At 48.4% G+C, this 22,003-nt stretch overlaps 1 protein-coding gene across 6 annotated transcripts in view; it reads right to left on the bottom strand.

Moving 5' to 3' along the window:
* AP1S2 (adaptor related protein complex 1 subunit sigma 2) overlaps positions 1-21,016 on the bottom strand; it is a 39,100-nt gene extending 18,084 nt beyond the window's left edge. Inside the window, exons 1-3 of one of the 6 annotated variants that reach the window (XR_007244324.1) lie at positions 20,750-21,016; positions 8,684-8,862; positions 7,508-7,616 (exon numbers count right to left, since the gene is read on the bottom strand). Coding sequence is in view for 5 of the 6 variants with exons in the window: in XM_048494659.1 (XP_048350616.1) it covers positions 7,508-7,616; positions 8,684-8,862 (288 nt within the window). In the remaining variant the exon portion in view is untranslated. Of the gene's footprint in view, positions 1-7,507; positions 7,617-8,683; positions 8,863-20,342; positions 20,487-20,749 lie in introns of those variants that run through there. The other 5 variants (XM_048494659.1, XM_048494658.1, XM_048494654.1 and 2 more) reach the window with 5 other exon arrangements.
* Between the last annotated feature and the right edge of the window lie 987 nt (positions 21,017-22,003).

The raw sequence follows: 22,003 nt of genomic DNA, 5'->3' as shown, positions 1-22,003 counted from the left end.
CTTAAAAGGTTTCAAATAGTTGGGCAAATCAAAGAATAAAATAATGAAATACTACTGAAAATCTTCAGGGGACACAGTAATGCATGAAGAAAACTTCTAAATTGTTTGCAAACTGCTGGCTGCTACATATTGGCTCTGGCTTGATCTGATGCAACATATTAGTAACACAATAATTGTTACTACCGTATATACTCGCGGATAAGTCGAGTTTTTCAGCCCTTTTTTAAGGCTGAAAAATGCCCCCCTTGACTTATACGCGAGTCAGTGAACCCCCCCCCCACGACGCCCCCCCCCCCACTTACTTTAACAAACACAGCAGGCTTGAGAAGTTGACTTGCCTGTGTTCCCTTTCAGGCTGAAACGGCCTGCTGGGAACTACATTTCCCAGGAGACCCTGGGAAATGTAGTTCCCACCAAGTCCAAATGACTTCCTGGAAGGGAACATAGGCAGCAGGGAACATAGGCAGCAGGCCTCCTGCTCCATTTGTTAAAGTAACTGTGGGGGGGCCACTGTGGGGGGCATGGGGCGCCCCCCCACTCCAGGGAAAAGACGGCTGCCTCCTCCCTGGGGCAGGGGGGAATGGCGGCAGCGACCTGCTGTGTGCAGAGAACCCCCTCTGCCCCAGGGAGAAGGCGGCTGCTCCAGGGAGAAGGCTCGACTTATACACGTCAATAAGTTTTCCCAGTTTTTGTGGTAAAACTAGGTGCCTCTACTTATACTCGGGTTGACTTATACACGAGTATATACAGTAAGCAGTTTCGGCAGTTCCCAGTAAGACACTAATGCACAGGTGCCAAACTCGTGGCCCTCCAGATGTTATGGACTACAGTTCCCATCATCCCCTGCCAGCATGATGCTGGCAGGGGATGATGAGAGCTGTAGTCCACAACATCTGGAGGGCCGCGAGTTTGGCACCTATGCACTAATGTATTTTATGTAATAGTCAACATTTCATTCATAGCATTCATTTTAGCCACTAGATTATGAAATGTGCAAAATACCAAATTCAAGTGAGACAGAAAAGTTGCTGTGTTGCAACCAAAATATTAAACTGCCTTGAAGCAGCCTAAAGCTTATCAAACTTACATCACAATCTTATACATGTATATTCAGAAATAAGGACTTATGGCCTAATCCCGATGGGGGAGAAGCGAATCCACTTGCAGAGTCTGTGCGGGGCTGCACTGATGCATTTGCCCCCTCCACTGCCACAAGATGAACCCCTGCCAGGGGAGGGGGCAAAGATGCCAGCAGTTGGCTGCCCCTCAGCTCCACACTCCAGAAGTTCAAGCAGCCAGAGAGTTGCACAGGCATTCCAATCAAACACTAGAGGGGGAGCAGGGCGTTTCCTGGGACAGAGCCAATATTAGTTTGCCTTTACCCTAGGCTGGTGCCACAGCCCAAGTCTTGGACTTATGCCACCCTTTTGGAGGGCTTTCCTAAGGGGGGGGGGTTGGCTTTTTCTTTTTCCCTGCACCTCTGGAAAGCCCTCCAGAGGCAGTGTGGTGGCACTGCAGCAGCACTGCCCTTGGTCTCCAGGGGCTATGGATTGGGCTGTCAGTTAACTTACCCAGACCAACTCTGAACACTATATACCCATGACTGAAATCTTATTGTCATACAAGCTTTTGGTCCACTTTGTCAGATGTGTGAGGTGGTACTATCATTTAGCAGGTAAGGGCACAGAATATTACTTACTTAGCTAGTTCAATACCTGTGGGGAGCAGTTCAGATGAGTTTCTATTTTTATTGAATCTTGTTTGTTCATATGCTTTCAAAAAACGACCCATTGGATACTCACCGTGAAGGGGTCTTCTCTTGGGTGGTGGAAGCCATCTTGTGGGTTTTCATTCTCCTTCCGTTAGGTAGGCAGGAAAAGGTATTTGGTCACTTCCTGTTGGTCTGTTTGCCGCTAAATCTGCCCCAGTATCTGACCAGCCGAGTGATTCACAAACCACAGTGACAGACCAACCCCACGAAACCTATAACCGGTCCTACAACACAGAAGGGACCAAATACTAACAATGAACAATGAACAATAGGACAAAAAACTCCTTAACGCTGAGCTAGGAACACGTTGTGGCAAAAGAACTCTCGGGGGGGGGCAAGATGGCTTCCACCACCCAAGTTATAGACCCTTCACGCGATTGAGGTATCCAATGGGTTGCTTCTTCTTGGATGTGTTTCAGCCATCTTGTGGAGTACTCCAGCAGTGCCCCAATAGGGCGGTCGAAGTTAGTCCCCCACAACGCGCTTCCAGGACTTCTCTTCTCTCAAATGATGCCTGAACTGCATCTAGGGAGGTTAGCCTGTAATGCCTCACAAATGATGAGGGAGAGGCCCAGAGTGGGTCATGCTTGCCATATCTGCTCTAATGGTACGTGCTTAACCAGGGCCGCGTTGGTGGCCGCGCTCCTAGTAGAGTGGGCCATAATCCCGGTAGGGACAGGAATCTGTTTGGCCTTATGGGCTTCAATGATGCACGTTTTGATGTTGGAACTGATAGAAGGCCCGGTCGAGCATCGGATTTCACCTACTCTGGGTGGGACTCACGTTTACAAACAGGGGATTCTGATTTTCTCAGTTCCTCTGCGCGTATGATAAACGCATTTCAGAGACCGTCTGGACGTCCAGAACAATGCCAGAGCCTTTCCCTAGGGTGCGAGGGTCTTGGGCAAAAGTTGGGTAGGACTATGTCCTGGAGCTAAATGGAAGCCTGATGCCACCTTGGGCACGGAAGGACGCGGGTCAGGTTTCAGGACAACCCCTGTCGAGGGGAAGAACAGGCACAGGTTGGGGTTCACCCCCCCAGATGGCCCTAATTTCAGACACACCCGCCTCGGCCGCAGGAGTGATTGCCACCAAAATAAAGCTTCATGCGCCAGCCAGAGCGCCAGGTGTATCCAGCCGACACTGGACTGATTCAAATGGGCGCAGCTGGTGAGAGCGTCCTGTTCAAGGCTACAGCTAGTCGCCGTGAGGGAAACGATGGGCTGTAGGTGGCTGTGACTGCTGGACGCCTTTTAGCAATTTTAGTATATCAGGATGCCTAGTAACTGGGAAACCTTCGACTGGGGGCAACACTGTGGCCAATGCTGCCAGCTGGCGACGCAGCGTGGAGCTGCGCAAGCCGGAGCCGAACCCGTCCTGCAGGAAAGCCAGGATATTGGGAAGGGAGGACGACTCCGGGTCCACGTTCTTCCTCCTGCACCATCTAGTGAAAGCCTTCCAGGACGCGTTGTAGATGGCAATGGTCCGCACTCCACGGTGCTGCAATCATGAATTATCAACCATCGAAGTCTGAGTAGCCTCTATGACTCAAGCGCTGCCGCTCAAGAGCCAAGCGGTCAGCTTGAGCCATGCTGGATCTTGATGGAATAGAGGTCCCTGTGATAGTAGGTCCGGTACGGCCGGCAGACGAAACGGAGGGGCGACAGACAGCTGTTGTAGAACCGAGTACCAGGACCTCCTGGGCCAGTCTGGAGCTACCAAGATGACCACCCTCCCCTCTACCTGAACTCTTCGAAGAAGGCGGTGCAGAAGAGGTAGGGGAGGAAAGGCATATAGGAGACCTTCCGGCCAGGGGGCGATCAGGGCATCCGTTGTCCACGCCTGGGGGTGGTAAAACCGAGTGCAGAACCAACTGAGCTGGGCATTGCGGGATGATGCGAAGAGGTCAATCACTGGTTCCCCGAACCTGGTTGTTATGGATCTGAAGATCTCTGGTTTCAATTTCCATTCCGCACTGGAAAGCTTTGTGCGACTCAACCAATCAGCTTCGATGTTTAGTTGACCTTTTACATGTTCCGCGTGGAGGGATGCCAGATTTGCTTCTGCCCAGATGAGGATGCGAGCTGCCTCCTTGTGTAGCCGGAGGGATTTGGATCCCCCTTGATGGTTCAGGTAACACTTGGTTGCTATATTGTCCGTGTGAATCACGACATGCCTGTGTAGAATGAAGCGTCGGAAGGCCTTTAAGGCGAGGAAGACTGCCCGAACTTCCAGAACACTGATGGGAAGGAGAGCCTGCGTCGCTGACCAGGAGCCCTGTGCCAGATGGTTGTCCAGCTTCGCCCCCCAGCCTAGGAGGCTCGCATCTGAGAAGATGTGGATCCGATTCTGCGGTGCGAAGGCCTTCCCCCCACCCAAGTGGGCTGGGTTGAGCCACCAACGTAGGGACAGACGGACTGGCAGGGGGAGAGATAGGGCTTGATTTCTCCTGGCGATGATTTGCCTGGCAAATGGTCGTAAGAAGGCTTGCAGTGGTCGGGCGTGTGCCCTGCCCCATTGGATCAGGTCTATGGTCGACAATAAGAGGCCTAGTAAGCTCGCAAGTCCCATCAAAGACGAGGTTCTTTCCATCAGTACTTTGTGGCAGGCCTCCCGGATCTTGGTGATCTTTGCAGGGGGAACAAAAAGTGTGCACGACATGGTGTCTATCAGAGCCCCTAGGTGCTCCATCCGTTGAGAGGGGAGTGTCGAGCTCTTGTCCAGATTGACTAGGAACCCGTGTTCCGTAAGGGTGTGCACCCATTACCTGCTGGGCTGATCCCTTTTGACGGGTATACAAGTGGGACCCTCGACCTGATAAGCGAATTAGGTCGCCGAGGTGTATCATGGGTATTATGTGCTTATGCCCTTGCTGTGGATAAGGGCAACGGGGGCCACGAGCACTTTGGTGAAAACTCTGGGGGCTGTGGCCAGCCCGAAGGGTAAAGCCACATATTGGAAGTGCTGGTCCCCCAGAGCGAACCTCAAGAATTGGTGGTGGGCTGGATGGATGGGAATGTGAAGGTAGGCTTCCTTCAAATCCAGTGAGGTGAGGAAGTCTCCCTGCTGGATGGCAGCCACTGTGGATCTCAGGGACTCCATCCGGAAGCGGAACTTCCGAAGGTGCCGGTTGAGATGCCTGAGGTTGAGGATGGCCCTGGTGTCCCCGTTCTTTTTGGGGACAGTGAAAAAATGTGAATAGACTCCCCTCCCCCTCTGTTCTGCCGGCACGGCTTCGATAGCTTTGATCCTCATCAGGTGTTCTATGGCTGCAGTTAGTCTGCATATTTTCTCTGGTTTGGAGCCTATGGGGGAGGGGATGAAGTGGTTCCTGGGCCAGGAAAGGAACTCTAAGGAGTAGCCTGAAGAAATTATCTCCTGAACCCAGCGGTCTGCGAACGGTGAGGTCCAATGGTGCTGAAAATTCTGGAGGTGTCCGCCGACCGGGGGGTCCAGGGAGTCAGGCTTTGTTGGTGTTGTTGAAGTCAAGCCTAAAGGGTTTGCCTGGCTTTCCTTGGCCCTTGTGCTCCTGACGTTTATGAAAGGAGCTGTGCCCCTGCCAGCTTTGCCTTCTGGAGTCTTTCTGAGGTTGGAAGGACGAGCGAAAGGACCGAAAGGAGGGGCGTGCCGTAAACCTGGGCTTGTCTGCCCTGACTGAGCGGGGCATTGTCTTTTTGTGGTCCTTGGTCTCCACCAGGATTTTGTCCAGTTCGGAGCCAAATAAAATCCCCCCCTGGAAGTCATAGCTGGAGACTATGGTTTTGGAGAGGTTGTCCGCCTGCCATGGTTTTAACCATATTACTCGGCGGGCCACAGACGCCGATGCCATTATGCGTGATGTAGTTAAGAAGGCATCTAGCGAAGCGTCTGCTAAAAAAGACACTGCCATCACAATTCTTTCTACCCCTTCCCTGACACCTCTGTCCCCGGGAGGGATGATGGCTAGCAAGCGCTGTAGCCAAACTATGGCCGCCCTGGAGACTGTGGCAGCGGGGGCTAGAATTCTAGCTGCCATGGCTGCTCCCTCATGGACTTTGCGTAGGCTGCTGTCTGCTCTCCTGTCCATTGGGTCTTTGAGATTTCCCTCCCCATCTCTGGAGTCTAGCCCCCCCCGAATGTAACGCTGAGACTGGACCGTCTACTAGGGGCGTCTTGATTAGGTTTTGGAGGTGGTCAGGGGCTAAGTATAGCTTCCGAAAGACCGAGGGAAAGGTCCTCTTGTCTGTAGGGTTAACCCATTCCCTTTTAAATTTCCTTTCAAATGACTCTGGGAGGGGGAAGTATTTTTCCCTATCGTCCTCATCCTGGAAGATGGCATTGAGACCCTTGGGGCAGCCTCGAATAGGCTTGGTGGGTTGGGTGGAGTTTGGGTCTTCAGCCTCAGCTGAATCATGGAGCTCCAGCGCTGCGATGGTTTTTGTGAGGAGCGTGGTAAGTTGCTCGGGTTTGAACATACGCTGGGCCTTTTCCACCACCTCAGGGGCCTGTGTCTCTGGATCAGAGAAGTGGTCCGAATCAGACTGCAGGTCCCCTTCACTAACATCGCTGAGGTCAGAGTCCAAAAGGACCGAGACGCGATTTTCTCTGCGTGCTCTGGGGGACCTAGAGCGGATCCTGTTTCCCCCCCTGTCTGAATCGGGACGGAGTTGCTGGGAAACCTCCTCCCGAATGGAGGATCGCATTAAACCTATGAGTTGATGGGGGGAAAATTGGCTCCATTCGTTTGGAACGACTCCCGCCCTGTTATCAACCACCGCCAGCGCCACCTCTTGCCTGCTAGAAGTTATGTCCGGGATTGCTCCGAAGGCGTATGCGCCGCTCAGCAGCTGTGTTTGGCGGGAAGGAGCCGTTGGTAGCTGAAGCGGCCAGCTGGCCTGCTTTCGCTTAGCATGCCAGCTCGGGCTTCGTCCTGCCAGGCGAATTACCGGCTGAACTGGCTGGCGTTTCGATCGCCAGCGGCGCTGCCCTGAGGCCGCAACTGGTTTCTGTGCGGTCCTCAAAGGCTCCGAGTAGCGCCGCCGCGCTCGATGTCGTCCGTACGCGGCTGCTCTGAGGGAGTAACAGGAGCTTAGAAGAAGCCCTGGTGTTCTCCGCAGCTGATCTGGTGAAGATTTCCCTCTCGGGGGAAAAAGGGGCTGTCGCCATGCCATTGGTGAGGAGATTAGTCTCCTGTGGAATCTAGACGGCCAAAACCCGTTCCCCGCCGGAGGTGGGGGGAATAAAGGCTGCGGCTTGTGGGGAGACACAGTAGGAAAACACCACACACCAGGGAGACTCACGAAAACACACAGTAGAAGAAATAGTAAGGAGCTTGTCAAAGATGCTGCGCTACCTACGAGGCAGGAAAAGATACTGGGGCAGATTTGGCGGCAAACAGACCAACAGGAAGTGACCAAATACCTTTTCCTGCCTACCTAACGGAAGGAGAATGAAAACCCACAAGATGGCTGAAACCATCCAAGAGAACGTAACATTCTTTAGTATCTGACCTTCTTGCAACGTTTTGTCTAACAGCTCTCTCACACCTTGGGTCCACATGTATGTGCAATGTATATGGTGATTTTCATGCAGAGTATGGATGGAAATCGCCATATGTAGTGGAAGTGTATATTTAAAGAAATAGTATTCCTTTATTTTCCTCCAGAAAAAATATCTTTTGTGTATAAATAAAACAAAACTCATTCATTTATACACACATTCAAGATTTACAAATAAACGTCAGAGTTAATAACTTACACTTCCAAAGTATTTATCAAGCAATTCTACATATCGATGAATTATTTCTAGAGTTATTAGCTCGTTATCCTGATCTTCAATGGCACAGCAGAAGTAAAGGCTTGCATACCTGTAAAAAAAAACTGGTATAAATACTGTAGCAACTATATAGTCTTGCCCATCCCTTAGTAAAAATTAACTGACAGAAACATGGACTTTTTTGTTCTTGGCAGAAGTTAATCATATATGCCCTCATACATTACGTATAGGTTAACTGTGCCAAATAGTCAGAGTAAACCAGAGGTCACCAAGAGTATAGCACCATGCACTAACCCTAGCAGATCATGAAGACTGCTCCATAGCAACTCCCCACAAGTGATGGATAACCTTTACCTCAATTATAATACTGTCTCCCCCACAAGGAGCAGCCCTCCAAAGTGGAAGGGGAATGTGGATCATAATGAAGCAATACATGCAAAATTCTAACATTCATTTCCTCTTTGTTGTCAGTATGGGAAATTACTTATCACTGCTCACGTCTCTATTTTGTCTCTGAGAAGGTAGCCATCCAACAGGATGGGGACACAGAAGGGCAACAACCCAGTAAGGTACAAACCACCTGCTAAGTCTACAGTTTAACTATTAGCTGAAGTAATCAGGAAGTTGCCAACTTTTTTGTTCTAGATTCCACATTCAAGAACACCTTTAAAATATATGTTGTCTTCTGTCTGTTTAATTTATGATAAACAGCTGAGGGCAGAATTAGAAAGATTTGGGAAAAAATCTAATATTTTTATTAGCATATTTCTTAATGAAAAACAACACTATAACAGAAATGAATAGTTCTTGCAACATTGCCAAGCTGCTGCTGAGGAAAATTGAAGGCATTATTTTTTCACACATAGTAAGAGAGGAAGCATTTAAATAGTACAGACAATCTCTGTTTTGTTGTGACGAGCAATTATAACAGTACAATCAACAGCCTCAACAAACTTTTGGCCTCCCCTTCTCCCACTCCTTCCCCCAACTACCACATTGAAACTTCAGTCATCATCCATTTTAGAACACTAATTTTTTTTAAAAAAAAATTAAATGAACAGTATTTATTGTATTTTACATGATGTAAGCTGCCCTGAGCCTGCAAAGGGAAGAGAGGTATAAAAAATATAATAAATACGTTTACAGAGGCAAAACAACCTTTTGTAGACAATCTTCAGATCTCTCCACTCAAGAAAGCTGCACATTTTCGGTTTACGAGCTAAGACCGTTTGAACCAGTTCTCTTGTGATTTTCTTCTTTTCTTTGTCAGACAACGGGACATACCATTTCTGAAGTCGCAGCTTCCCTTGACGACTAAAAAGCAACATAAACTGCATCTGTTGAATTAAATAAAGCCATAATTAACAGCTTCAACCACATCAAGCACAGAGAACTATAGCTTGCTAATAAAGAGCACTGAAAATCATGAAAGGAACTTCCTAACACTTCTCACAAAGGCAGGGCTAATATTTGTTTCATCTTGAAAATTCTGAAACATAATGCAACTGAGGGGAACAGTCTTCCCTATACCTGTCCCAAGTGTATTACTATAAATTAACACTATTAATATGTACAGGATAATGCTTCCCTCATCTACTTATTTATTTAAAACATTTATATGCCACATCTTCAGAGAGCTGTTGAGGCAGTACTAAATAAAACAACATGAAATCATTAAAACTAACAGTTAAAACCCAGCCAATAACAGCCCAGAAGCATAAAGTATAAGTGATCTTCAAAAAAACTCCTCTGAAAGCACACTGTAAAAACAATTTTAAAAGATCAACTCTCTAAATAAAAATCTGAATAAATCTTGAAAGAGGGCATGCCACAGGGGAAGAACTACTGAAAATTTTTTGTTACCCTGCCTCCCTTCTACTGGTGGGAGCCCACAGAGCTTGTAAGCAGGATCTTAATTGACAGACAGGGAGGAAGTGATCCTTCCAGTACTCTGTTTAGGGTCTTATAGGCAAGAATTGTGCACTTTGAATTGAGCACAGAAGCAGATATCTTCCAGCAGGTGAGAGAGGCTGGCAAATAAGAACATCACCTCTGGTCTTGATTTGCTTTTCAAAGCCACTTGGCTAAGTTCTACAGGGCATGTAAGACAGCTGTTCCACCAGGCATATGGTTTAGGCAGCTGTGGTTAACATCTGGATAGCTCCCCAGTTAGCTTTTTAATCAACTAGTGACCTTCAATTTGCCCCTTGATGTGTAATTATCTGAGACAGGCCCATGGTTTTGTGGAGACCATGAAACCCTGATCTTCTCCCAACAAGGTAACCTCAGCATGAACGCTGAAGATCCCCAACACAGATAAGAAACTGTACAGATGAGCACTTCTGTCAATGCCCTTGCTAATCTCTGGAATGGGAGAAATGGTCCATGCAATAGACATGATCTTGGCACCTTCTCAGATCTAAGAGCCTGGTTTACTGAAGGGTTATGGATGATGAAAGGACAGGGGAGATAGAGTGACAGTGGAGAAAGAATCAGGATGAATCCCACAAGACACTGACTACAGTTCATTTTAAAAACTACTCCAAGGAGCTGATGGCGGCAAAGAAACAATATTTCTCCACTACCACTGTATCTACACAGTGCAGACCTGTAAAACTTTTCTGGGTAGCCAGGAGTCTATTGAGATCTGGCCAACAGGAATAATGCAATAATTTTGCTGAGCTCAGCAAATAAAATCTCTTGCATCCATTCCAAATTTGGACTTTTCATTATTATACCAGCAACAGGATAAGATAGTTACAGAGTGCCAATTTGTCCAGTTTTGTGGGATACTTTTCAGCTTGAACAGTGGGAGGATGAGAACAGAATTCATAGAAGTTTGAGATACACCACCTGCTTGTAAAACCCTTGCCACTCCTAGCTGCTTAAATCTTCCAGGGGATGGCAGCAGACTGGGTTTGGGACACAATAAATGCCTCTCTGAGAGAGGGGATAGTCACTCCTACCACTCCTAAAGAAAGCTACCCTGGACCCAGAAAAATTGAATAACTATAATCTAGTCTCAAATGTATCATTCTTGAGCTAGGTGATGGAACAACTGGTGGCAGGCCAACTTCAGAGATTCCTGAATGAAGTAGACTGTTTTGATCCATTACAATCAGGCTTGGTTACCATCAAATCACAGCATTTTTCTGGACTGCCTTTCGCCCCTGTGAAGCTCTAATCTGAAGCAGTTTCCGACCTACCTTGAGGGCAGTTTCTCTGCTGTGCAACTTGGACTCTGGCCTGCTAGGTTCCCCAAGGTCCCATTGTATCCCCTATCCTTTTCAACATCTACCTAAAGCTGCTGAAAGACATCATATTTACTATATATGGGACTATATAGGCCTCTGCCTGAAAATAACCCTACATTACCAGATTGGGTTTATTAGCCACACTTCTGCTTTGGACTAGCCCTTGAAAGTCCTCCCTTATTAGAACATGTGTTTTGTCTCTTAAGTATGAAGATATGAAAAATACAACACAGGGCTTTGTTTGAATCAGGAAGTTTCACTTTTAACTTGCAACCATTTGCTATATTGTAAAATTGAAAAGAAAATTCTGTCCCCTGTTCTTAGAGATGTAAAACTGTAACAGTAGCAGATCAATTCAGTGAATTTTTCATTCACATCACTGATTAATCGAGCATCAAATTCAAGAAAATTTCTCCCCTCAAGCTACTGTCACAAAGAATTTTCTTTCTGCTGCCCATTCCAAATATTCTCATACAAAACAGTTCCCCTATGCTAACGAGTAATAAGAAAAGTGGTACAGGAAATATTAGAGGGGAAAAGGCACCATATTCTTCATATCCAGCAATAAGAAACAAAGATTAATTTCAGTTCATCCCAGGATTACGATGAACAGTTCCAAAACAAAAAACATAAAGCCTCTGTAAAGACACAGAAGTAATAGATGATTTGCAAACTCTATTTATTCATTTATTAGCTGTCTTTCACACAAAACTCAAGGTGGCTTACACTATGAACAAAATTTTCAAAAAGCACAATAAAAGCAACAATTATAAAACCCACAGTCACAGATTAAAAACTCCAATTGGGGCTGCCAATAATACAAGTTCAATCAATCAAAATACAGTCCTAAATAAAAATGTCTTCAACTGCCTCCTAAAGACTGACAATGAGGGGGCCAAGCACATCTGGAGAGGTTGTTCTATAATTGTGGTGCTGTCACAAGAAATACCTTCTCTCATGAACCCACCAAATGAGAGTCTTTAATTGGTGTGACAGTCAGAAGAGCTATTTTAATTACTGGGCAGGAAGTATGGAAGAATACACAGGTCCTGAGCTATGTAGAGTTTAAAGGACAAAATCAATCCCTTGACTCGGACTTGGAAGGTAATCGGAAACCAGAGAGCATTTGTTCCAATATTGGAGATATGTACTCCTAATAGCCTGGCTATCTATCTAGTCTAGCTGCAGCATTCTGCACTAGTTGCATTTTCTGAACACTCTTCAAGGGCAGCCCCAAGTACAGCGAACTGCAGTTGTCATCACTAGATGCCGCTTTGTTTCTGTTCCAGATGCCAAGAGTGTGTTCTTTGTCTTGGGACAGAAGGACAGATAGAGATAATATTAGTTTCCAATTCAACTCACTGCCCAACAGAATTCCTGTCTGCACTGACTGAGGCGCTCTTGGAAGAGATGTTGGAGGCCCTCAGCTTTTTTGGGATGGGGGATGTTGCTGATGCCTCATGTAGTATGGTGAAGGACCTCATAGCTTCCATTACAACTATGGGGCTGTATCAATGTGTTTCTAGCTCCACTTATGAAACAGGGCATATTCTTGACCTGGTGTTCACAACAGAGTGAAGGGATGGTGATCTGTTGGTGGAGGGCTTTGAGATCTGTCCATTGTCATTGCTGGATCATCAATTGGTGAAATTAGGACTACTGGCAATGCCTTCCCACTGCAGGGAAGTGGATCCAGTTGAGATGGTCCACCCTCAGAGCAAGATGGAATCTGAAGGATTCCTGAGGACTCTGAAGGAGTTTCAGGACAACATGACTAGTACTTGAGGCCCTGGTCAAGCTATGGAATGGCAAGATGAATGATCCCGCAGTGATCTCAATGAACCTGGTCAGGTTGCTTCAGATCAGTTTCAAGTGTTGAGACTTGAAGAAGTGGACGAGTTGCTTCTAGAGTTGTGGCTGACCTTGCCGATCATGGCTAATTAATTCTAGCTGGGGAGGATTGGCTGGGTGGATCCTGAAAGTGGTGAATGCCTTCTTAGGGAGTGGGAAGGTACCTCATGTCTTGAAAGAGGCAGTGATATACCCCTTCCTGAAGAGGTCATCCTTGGACCCAGAAGATCCCAACGACTATCACCTGGTAGCCAATATCCCCTTTTGGGGGAAGGTCCTACAGTGAGTGGTAGCAGCGCAACAGCCTGGGAGGAAACTGATTTTCTGTATCTTTGTGAGTTAGTGTTCAAGACAGAGACAGTCTTGGTTGCCCTGATGGATGACCTCCTCAGGAAAAGAAACAGTGGTCAGTGGTCCCTGTTGGTATTTCTAGATTTTTCAGCAGCCTTTGATACCATCAATCATGGTATCCTTGTGAAGCGGCTGTGGAGGTTATGACTGGGGACCACTGTAATGTAGTGGCTCTCGTCCTACCTCAGTGAAGTGAAGTCTTTATTTACGGTCAATGACCAAAGAATGTCCTACCTCAGTGGAAGGCTTTAGAAAGTGGCAGGCTTTAGAAAGAGATAGGAGGGCAGGTGCTCATGTATCTGGGAGCAGTCTTGTGGAGTTCCTCAAGGCTTGGTCTTGTCTGGGCGAGGCCATCAGAGGACATGGCATGGGGTGTCACCAACATGTGGATGACACCCAACTGTTCCTCTCGATTTCATCCACATCCGATTAGACAGCCCAAGTGCTGGACTGCTTCCTGGTGGCTGTCATGGATTAGATTAGGGTCAGTGAATTGAAATTGAATCCCAATAAGATGGAGGTGCTCTGTGTGCCAAACTCAGAGAATTGAGGACACCCAATGCTGGGAGGGGTAGTTCTACCCCAAAACGCTGGATGTGGGCTCATCCTGGATGGGGCACTGTCTTTGGAAACCCAGGCAGCTGTAACCACCAGGAGGGGCTATTAACATCCCTGGTTGATGTATCAGCTCTGTAACTTGGCCACAGTTATTCATGCTCTGATAACCATCAGATTGGATTATTGTAATGTGCTACATGTGGGGCTATCTTTGAGGACAGTCCAGAAGCTCGAGCTGCTACAGAATACAGCAGCTCATCTGCAGGCCCGTATTTCATACTTGCATTATATTAGCCCAATCCTGAAGAGTCTGCACTAGGTTCTGATGCACAACCCGGCTCAATTCAAAGTGCTGATGCTAACCTATAAAGCCCTACATGTCTTCAGTCCTGGGTACCTGAGAGAGCGAATCCACCCATATATTCCTGTCCAGGCACTGAGATCAGAGAGGGAGGCCTGCCTGGCTGTCCCATCCCTGTCAGAGGAAGGGGGCTGGGGCAGCCTGCAGAAACCTTCCACATTGGTCCCTACACTGTGGAATGAACGCCCTCTAGAGGTTTGCCAGGTGCCAACTGTCTGGGAGTTTCAACATCTAGCGAAGAACGTCCTCTTCACCTGGGTGTTTGGCTGACTTCCCCCACTGAGAGGCCCCCTAAAATGTTTGCACACCTCTTCCTTTTTGTGTGTGAGGGTGGGAGATTTTATATTGTGTGGATTTTTAGAATGGGGTTTTATTAAGTTTTGTGTTTTTACTGACATGATTTTAATACAGGTTTTACTGTAACCCACCCTGAAACCATGGTAAAGAGTGGGCAATAAATAAAAATAAGAGCAAGACACTGCTTCTCACAACATGGATGCTGCTCAGAGAATTTTGGAAACCATCTTGTGTCTGTCAAGCCTCTGTAGGAAGGCAACTAGCTGCTGTGCTTTTCTCCTGCTCAAAAGTGGTGGCTGGACAATGAACCTGGTAAATCTCCACTGCCTCACCATAAGGTGATTTACTCAATACTCTGAGTAGACCATTACTCATCCTAATTTGCACGCATTCCAGCAATTAATCAGTATTCAGAAGAACAGCCCAGGCATTCTCTTGCATCCTGATAGCCCACTAAATCTCTCCTATCTTTTTGTTTGAACCTGGAAAAGCAATCAATTCTTTGTCTCTGGTTTTCCTCTCGCCCATGCAAATGCTGGTCATTATTGCCCTCAGCGCTGCTCTTTCTGGACAGCCCTTCAGTACTGGTAACTATCACCCATCCCTAAAATGCTATTCAACTTCCATCCTCTCTTTTTCAGCCCTTCTGTACTTACTTAAGATACAATTCTTGTTTAATAAAACTCAATGTTTAATTGCATATCTGCCGGCTGTCAGGATTAGCAAAATGGCTGACAGAAACAAAATGGATGAATATATGTTCAGCTTCTCAGTCCAGCAGAAAGCATCATAAAGTTAAGGTTATGTAAAGTTCAAGTGACAGTTAGGCTTCAGTGAAAAAGTAACCAGCGTAGATCTTTGAAGGGATTGGTGGAAAGTTATGGACCAATCGGGGGCTTGTTGCTGAGGCAGGATAATGTATCCAATGTATGAGACTGAGTCTAAGCTGGAGTTGGGAACCTTTATATGTAACTTCCTACTCTGCATATTGTTCTTTTGTAATGAGCTGTCTGAAAAGCTGTGTGCTTAGGAAAGCTGTGTGCTGTATATAGATTTGAAGTGTTCTGTATAATTAGAGTAGTTTGTATTAGTAGTCTTGTATATCTTGCAACTTATTAAGTAAAGGTCTTCCTATGGAAAGAAGAACATGTTTGAAGAGTGTTCACTCTCTCCTTGCCACGAGTTCTACCGTTGCACTAAATTACCTTCTTTTTTAATAAAACTCAATGTTTAATTGCATACCTGCTGGCTTATTTAAGAGTCTTCACCTAGACCACATGTGTCAAATTAACAGCCCACGGGCCAAATCAGGCCCTCTGTATAATTCTATATGGCCCTCATTAACACACACTTAACACCCCATTGTCTGGCCTGCAGGCTGGAGCTGTGGGGGAGGGGCGGTGTCGGACCTGGGGAAGAGCAGTCTGGTAAAGGCTGCAGCCAAGGGAGCCCCTTGTACCCACCCAAACCAAGGAAGAGCAGCTCCAACTGAGCCTCTGGGACTGCAACTTGAGCAGCAGCTGCCTCCAGTTTCCCTTTCGTTCTGCAGCTTTTTGTTTTTAACCCCGCATTTGCAAAAGGCCAGCCAGCTGAGAGATACCCTCCCAGGGAACCATGGACGTAGGTAAGGGGGGGTTCTCAGGTTTGAACCCCCCCCTTCATGTCCGAAGCTCCATTTTAGTGCTTTTTTTGTTTTTGGCCTGCAGGGAGCTCATTGTTTGGGCTAGCAGCACCAAACTTTGAGGGAATGTTTGGGGAACTCTCCTGATGATACTACCCGGGTTTGGTGAGGTTTGGTTCAGGGGGTCCAAAGTTATGGATTCCCAAAAGGGGTGCCCTCATCCTCCATTGTTTCCAATGGGAGCTAATAGAAGATGGGGGCTACACTTTGAGGGTCCATAACTTTGGACACCCTGAACCAAACTTCACCAAACCTGGGACGTATTATCAGGAGAGTCTCTTATTGACACCACCTAGGTTTCGTGAAGTTTGGTCCAGGGGGTCCAAAGCTATGGACTCCCAAAGGGAGTGCCCCATCCTCCATTGTTTTCAATGGGAGCTAATAGAAGATGAAGGCTACATCTTTGAGGGTCCATAACTTTGGACATCCTGAACCAAACTTCACCAAACCTGGGATGTACTATCAGGTGAGTCTCTTATTGATACCACCCAGGTTTTGTGAAGTTTGGTCCAGCGGGTTCAAAGCTATGGACTTCCAAAGGGGGTGCCCCATCCTACATTGTTTCCAATGGGAGATAATAGGAGATGAGGGCTACACCTTTCAGGGTCCTTTGGACCCCCTGAACCAAACTTCACCAAACCTGGGTGGTATCATTAGGAGAGACTCCTAAAGATACCCTGAAAGTTTGGTGCTTCTAGCTTAACAATTGCACCCCTGACAGCAGGCACCCCCCAAATTCCCCCAGATTCTCCTTTTAAATCCACCTCCTTCGGCATGGATTTAAAGGGAGAGTCTGAGCTCCTCAGCTTAGAAGAAGAAGAAGAGTTTGGATTTATATCCCCCCTTTCTCTCCTGTAGGAGACTCAAAGGGGTTTACAATCTCCTTGCCCTTGCTTCCTCATAACAAACACCCTGTGAGGTGGGTGGGGCTGAGAGAGCTCTGAAAAGCTATGACTAGCCCAAGGTCACCCAGCTGGCGTGTGTGGGAGTGCGCAGGCTAATCTGAATTCCCCAGATAAGCCTCCATGGCTCAAGTGGCGGAGCAGGGAATCAAACCCAGTTCCTCCAGATTAGATACACATGCTCTTAACCACTACACCACATTGAAAGTGATGCTGTTTGGGGGGGATTCCAGCATCACAGTGGCTGCCGGGGGGGGGGGGGGGGGCTCAGATTTTGCACCAGGCTCTATTTTCCCTCTATGGCTCTGCCCAGAGGGGAGGGGCAGGGCAGGGCAGGGCAGGGCAGGGGAGTCTGCCATCCCAGACCTCGGAGAGCTGCATTTATAAGCGCTAGGCCAGGGGCGGGGCTTGGGGAGGCGTGGCCATGCCCTAGGGGAGGGTGGGGATGTGCCCACCCGACCCTCCCCCCATAAAAAATCTATACATACATCCCTGCAGGGAACCGTATTTGCATGCAAACTTTGCAATCCTTTGTAAGTAATGCTCACCCCTCCCCAAAGTTGCAGACCCAAAAGGAGAAGGAAAATAATCTCCTCTCCTTGCAAAAGAGCTGACCCATTGCAAACACACACCCCCAGCCCTGTAATCCATGCAAAAAAGGGGGCCATGAGTTACAGAACTCCAAGCCAAAAGAAGGGCAAGCCCTCTTTCACTCCACCCAAACTTGCAAACTCCCTGCCTCCAAGTCCCGTGGCATCTCCTTGTGGGCAGAAGTTGGTGTGTGTTTTTTTGCCTGGTGCTTTGCATGAGTTTTTTGCACCCATCTCTGGGTCATGCTTTGGGTAAGGTGGCCGAGTGGAAGGGGCGGATGGGAGTTCCAGATTCAGCTTTGCGCCAGGGGAGTCCTGCTCTGACTTCTATGCATACCTGCAGGGTAGGCTGCTCTCCGTAGGGCAGAGGGGGTTTGCATGCCTAGTGCTGCCGGCAGCACCAGTCAGGCTGCTGCCGCCGTCCCCTCTCTGCCCAATGGAGCAGGTGGCTGCCTTTTCTGTGAGGCAGAGAGGGTTTGAATGCCCGGTGCAACAGGCTCACGCAGCACAAGAGCCGGCAGCACTGAAGGCTGCTGCTGCTGCCACCGCCGCCGCCTCTCTGCCCAATGAAGCAAGCAGCTGCCTTCTCCATGGGGAAGAGAGGGTTTGCAAGCCCGGTATTGCCGGCTCATGCGACGCAGCAGCAGCAGGCAGGCACGCCACTGCTGCTGTCCCCTCTCTGCCCAATGGAGCAGGTGGCTCAGCTGCCTTCTCCATGGGGCAGAGAGGGTTTGCATGCCAGTGTTCACCAGCTTGCGGCGGCGCAATGAGAAGCAGCAGGCGAGCAGAGTCCCTCTCTGCCTAATGGAGCAGGAAGCTGGCCTTTTCCATTAGGGCAGAGAGGGTTTGCTGCATGGTAATGCCATGCGCCAGCTTGCTGGCGGTAGCGAAGCAACAGCACCAGGCAGGCCCGCCCGCCACCGCCGCTAGCCTCTGCTCAACAGAATGAGGCGGCTGCCTTCCCCAGCAGGGGTTTGCATACCTAGTGCTGCCGTCCCTCTGCCTTGCTTGAGCAGGTGGAACAGCTGCCCTCTCTGTGGGGCAGAGGTTTGCTTCCTGGCACGCTGCCCCCTCTTCCCAATGGAGCAGGCAGCTGCCTTCTGCTCTGTTAGGCAAAGGGGTTTTGCATGAATTACAGATTGTTCCCGGCTGCGGCGCCCAGCTCAAGAGCAACAGCAGCGAAGGCAGGCAAGTCCCCTCTGCCCAATGGAGCAGGAAGCAGCCTTTCGTGGGGCAGAGAGGGTTTGCAAGCTGGTGTCGCCAGCGATAGCGATCGCGAGAGCGGCAGCACCAGGCAGGTTACCGCCGCCATCCCCTCTGCCCAACAGAGCAGGCGGCTGCCTTCTCCATGGGGCAGAGGGGGTTTGCATGCCCGGTGCTGCCGGCAGCACCAGGTAGGCCACTGCTGCTGTCCCCTCTGCCCAACAGAGCAGGCAGCTGCCTTCTCGAGAGCAGAGGGTTTTACATGCCTGGCAATAAATGATTATCCTGCTCGGCCCCCAACCTAAAGTGTGCTTTGAGTTTTGGCCCCCTGTGCAATTGAATTTGACACCCCTGACCTAGACAATCCCAGCATATGTAGGTTATTGCTCTGGATCTCTGCAGCTAATTTCTCTAACTTAAAGTGGAGACTTCCTGCTTAAGGTAACACCACTTATTTTTCTGAAGTGAGCACTGTGTTAAACAGAATTCCCAAGCCGTGAACTTGGCTTTTCTTTGATCTTACTTAAAATATATCATGAAGCAAAGAAATAACCCTGAGGTCACGATTTTCACTAAAATTTCACTGGAAACTCTAAAGTTTAGACTGGGTGATGCACAGAAGAATGTTAAAAGCTATGTTTCTCCCCCCACCCCCACATTTAAACATACAACTAGAAAAAAAAAAGCAATCTATGGAGCCATGACAATTTATACAACAACCAATCCATATTTAAGGTTATATAGGACTCCTTCCTGTTTATACTGCAACAAACACTATTGAATTTGTCTTAACTAAAAATGACATTTTTACCTTGGAGCAAGAGCAGCTTGCAGTCAGGAAAATAAGGAAACAGAACAACAAATATTTCTCAGGACAAATAAATAAGGTAACCTAACACCAAACTAAAGATACTGATGTTTACCATCTCTGTTGAATCACAAAATAAAAGGAATGAAGCAATTGGAAATCCCACTTGACACTGTAAGTTGAGGAAGGGGGGTAAGAAGAAAAAAGTTATCTCAAATGTTTCGACATCACAGCTAGAGAGTCTAAACTTTTTAATTTCATGATTCCCAGGATGGTAGAAAGGATTAGTCAATGAGTTGTCTAGGAACATGAACAAAAGGCACAACTTTTCCTCAATGAACTTTCAAAAATTAACACTGTTAGCAGAAAATGTAAGGAGTTGCTCCATCATCACAATTTCCTCAATGGTGTTTTTGAAACTGAAGAAACTGGATTTCGGAGAATGGCCTCATCTCTTCCTCATTATAGAGCACATGTGTCAAATTCACGGCCTGTGCAATTGAATTTGACACCCCTGTTATAGAGTGTTTCTTGAAATACATAATCCAGCAGGGCAACAGCATTGCAGCCAGAACAAAAGGGTGCTTTGTGGTATCTTACACCTTAAGAGATTTACTGAAACATAAGTTTTGGCATATTATGTAAAATCAAACCCTTTTATTCCATATTCACAGGCACTTCTGCACCACTCATTCATACACTGGAAGAACAGGGGACGGAGACCCGCTCTGACTATCCTCTGTGGGAGTAACAGCGGAGGAACAAGCAAAAAAGTGGATTAAGACAGATTTACAGGCACGCACGCACGCACACACACTTCATGCCACCTAACAAGAATCCCAGATCCAATTCCGTACATTCCGTTATCAAGGAAAAAGAACCATGCACTACAAACGGCCCCACCCTTCCAGAAAAAAAATAAGACACTTGGAAACCAGGAAATAAGAAAAGGTAAACATACGACACTGTCACCATTCAGAAAGACGCGAGTAGCACGGGCTGTGGAAGACACAAATGGCCACCCGAGAAAAACGGGGCCTGTTTTTGAATGGGATGGTTGGAGGGTTTGTTTGCTTTACAGCCCCTTCCTCACAATTAGTTCAGGATACCCGCCCCTCAAACCGTCAGGGGCGTACTCTTCAATGAGAGGCACTTATGTCGCTTCCCAGCAGGGACAATCCCAGTCTGTGGGAGCGCGCGCGGGCAAACACACTCGCGACACGGTGAGGAGACCCCTTCGGCCCTATGAGCCGCCTCCTCCCCAGAGGCGCCTCCGCCTTTCAGCACCCGAGCGGCACCCGTCAATCAAGACGCGCCTCTCACCATGATGCGCGCGCGCGCTAGGGCCACCCGCGCTGCATCACTTACCGTTACTCGGAGACCGTTGGAGGCGCGTGCACAGAAGCGAGGGAGGGGGCAATTTAAGGCAGTTGTGAGGCAAAGAAGGCAATAGCAACACACCGGCACAGGGAAACCGACCCGCTTTCTTCTGCCCCCTCCCCGCCACTAGAGTAAGTGAGGAAAGAGAGGGGTGGCTTACGGCCAGTAGCCCAAGTGAACAAGGGCGGGGGCGTGGCCAAAGGAGACGGGGGGGCGGGGGGGGGATGGACCCACTTCGGTTCAACCGCCAAACTTCATTCGCTATCCCTAACAGGCCAGGGTACGCCCAGCAGGAGGAGGAGGAAGGATTTCCCAGTCAGCCAATCGCTACGAAGAAAAGGTACGAGCAAGGCCGCGAAGGGTAGTAACCGCTGAAGGCAACAACAAACCAGGCACAGCGGGTTGTCAATAGAGAGGCACAGGCCAATCGGAGGACCAACTGAACAGAACGTTTTCTCTTTAGCCAACCAGCAGCGCAAGGGGAACAACTTCAGCCAATCAGAAGATGGGGAGGATCCCCTCTTCTTGTCCATGCACTCTGCATGATGCAGGCACAAACCAGTCGCTGACACCTAGACAGCGTTGGACCGAGTGCACCTGCGCATTGACGTGGACGGGGCTGTTATTCTCGCATGTAATGGTTAAACTAGGTTTTCTGTTATTTCTCACTTTCTGCTTTTGTGTAAACAGTAGGCACTTTTTCCCGACTTTCAATCGCACGGCTATGTGGTTACCAGGCAGAACAACCAACATAAAGGGTACAGTGGTGTGGGCGGTGGGGACAGAGGCAAAACATTCCTGTAGACACTTTATTTGAGACTAATTCCTTGTGGCAAAAATAAGCAGAAGTTTGGTGAAACTTTAAAGCAGGGGTGTCAAATTCAATTGCACAGGGGGCCAAAACTCAAAGCACACTTTAGGTTGGGGGCCGAGCAGGATAATCATTTATTGCCAGGCATGCAAAGCCCCCCTCTGCCCCTGGAGAAGGCAGCTGCCTGCTCTGTTGGGCAGAGGAGACAGCAGCAGTGGCCTACCTGGTGCTGCCGGCAGCACCGGGCATGCAAACCCCCTCTGCCCCATGGAGAAGGCAGCCGCCTGCTCTGTTGGGCAGAGGGGATGGCGGCGGTAACCTGCCTGGTGCTGCCGCTCTCGCGTCTCACAAGCTGGCGACACCAAGTTTGCAAACCCTCTCTGCCCCACGGAAAAGGCCGCTTCCTGCTCCATTTAGACAGAAGGGGACTT

Source organism: Sphaerodactylus townsendi, linkage group LG04, assembly GCF_021028975.2.
Source record: "Sphaerodactylus townsendi isolate TG3544 linkage group LG04, MPM_Stown_v2.3, whole genome shotgun sequence".
NCBI lineage: Eukaryota > Metazoa > Chordata > Lepidosauria > Squamata > Sphaerodactylidae > Sphaerodactylus > Sphaerodactylus townsendi.
The sequence above is the reverse complement of the archived record's forward strand: the minus strand, read 5'-3'. Positions and strand labels throughout refer to the sequence as shown.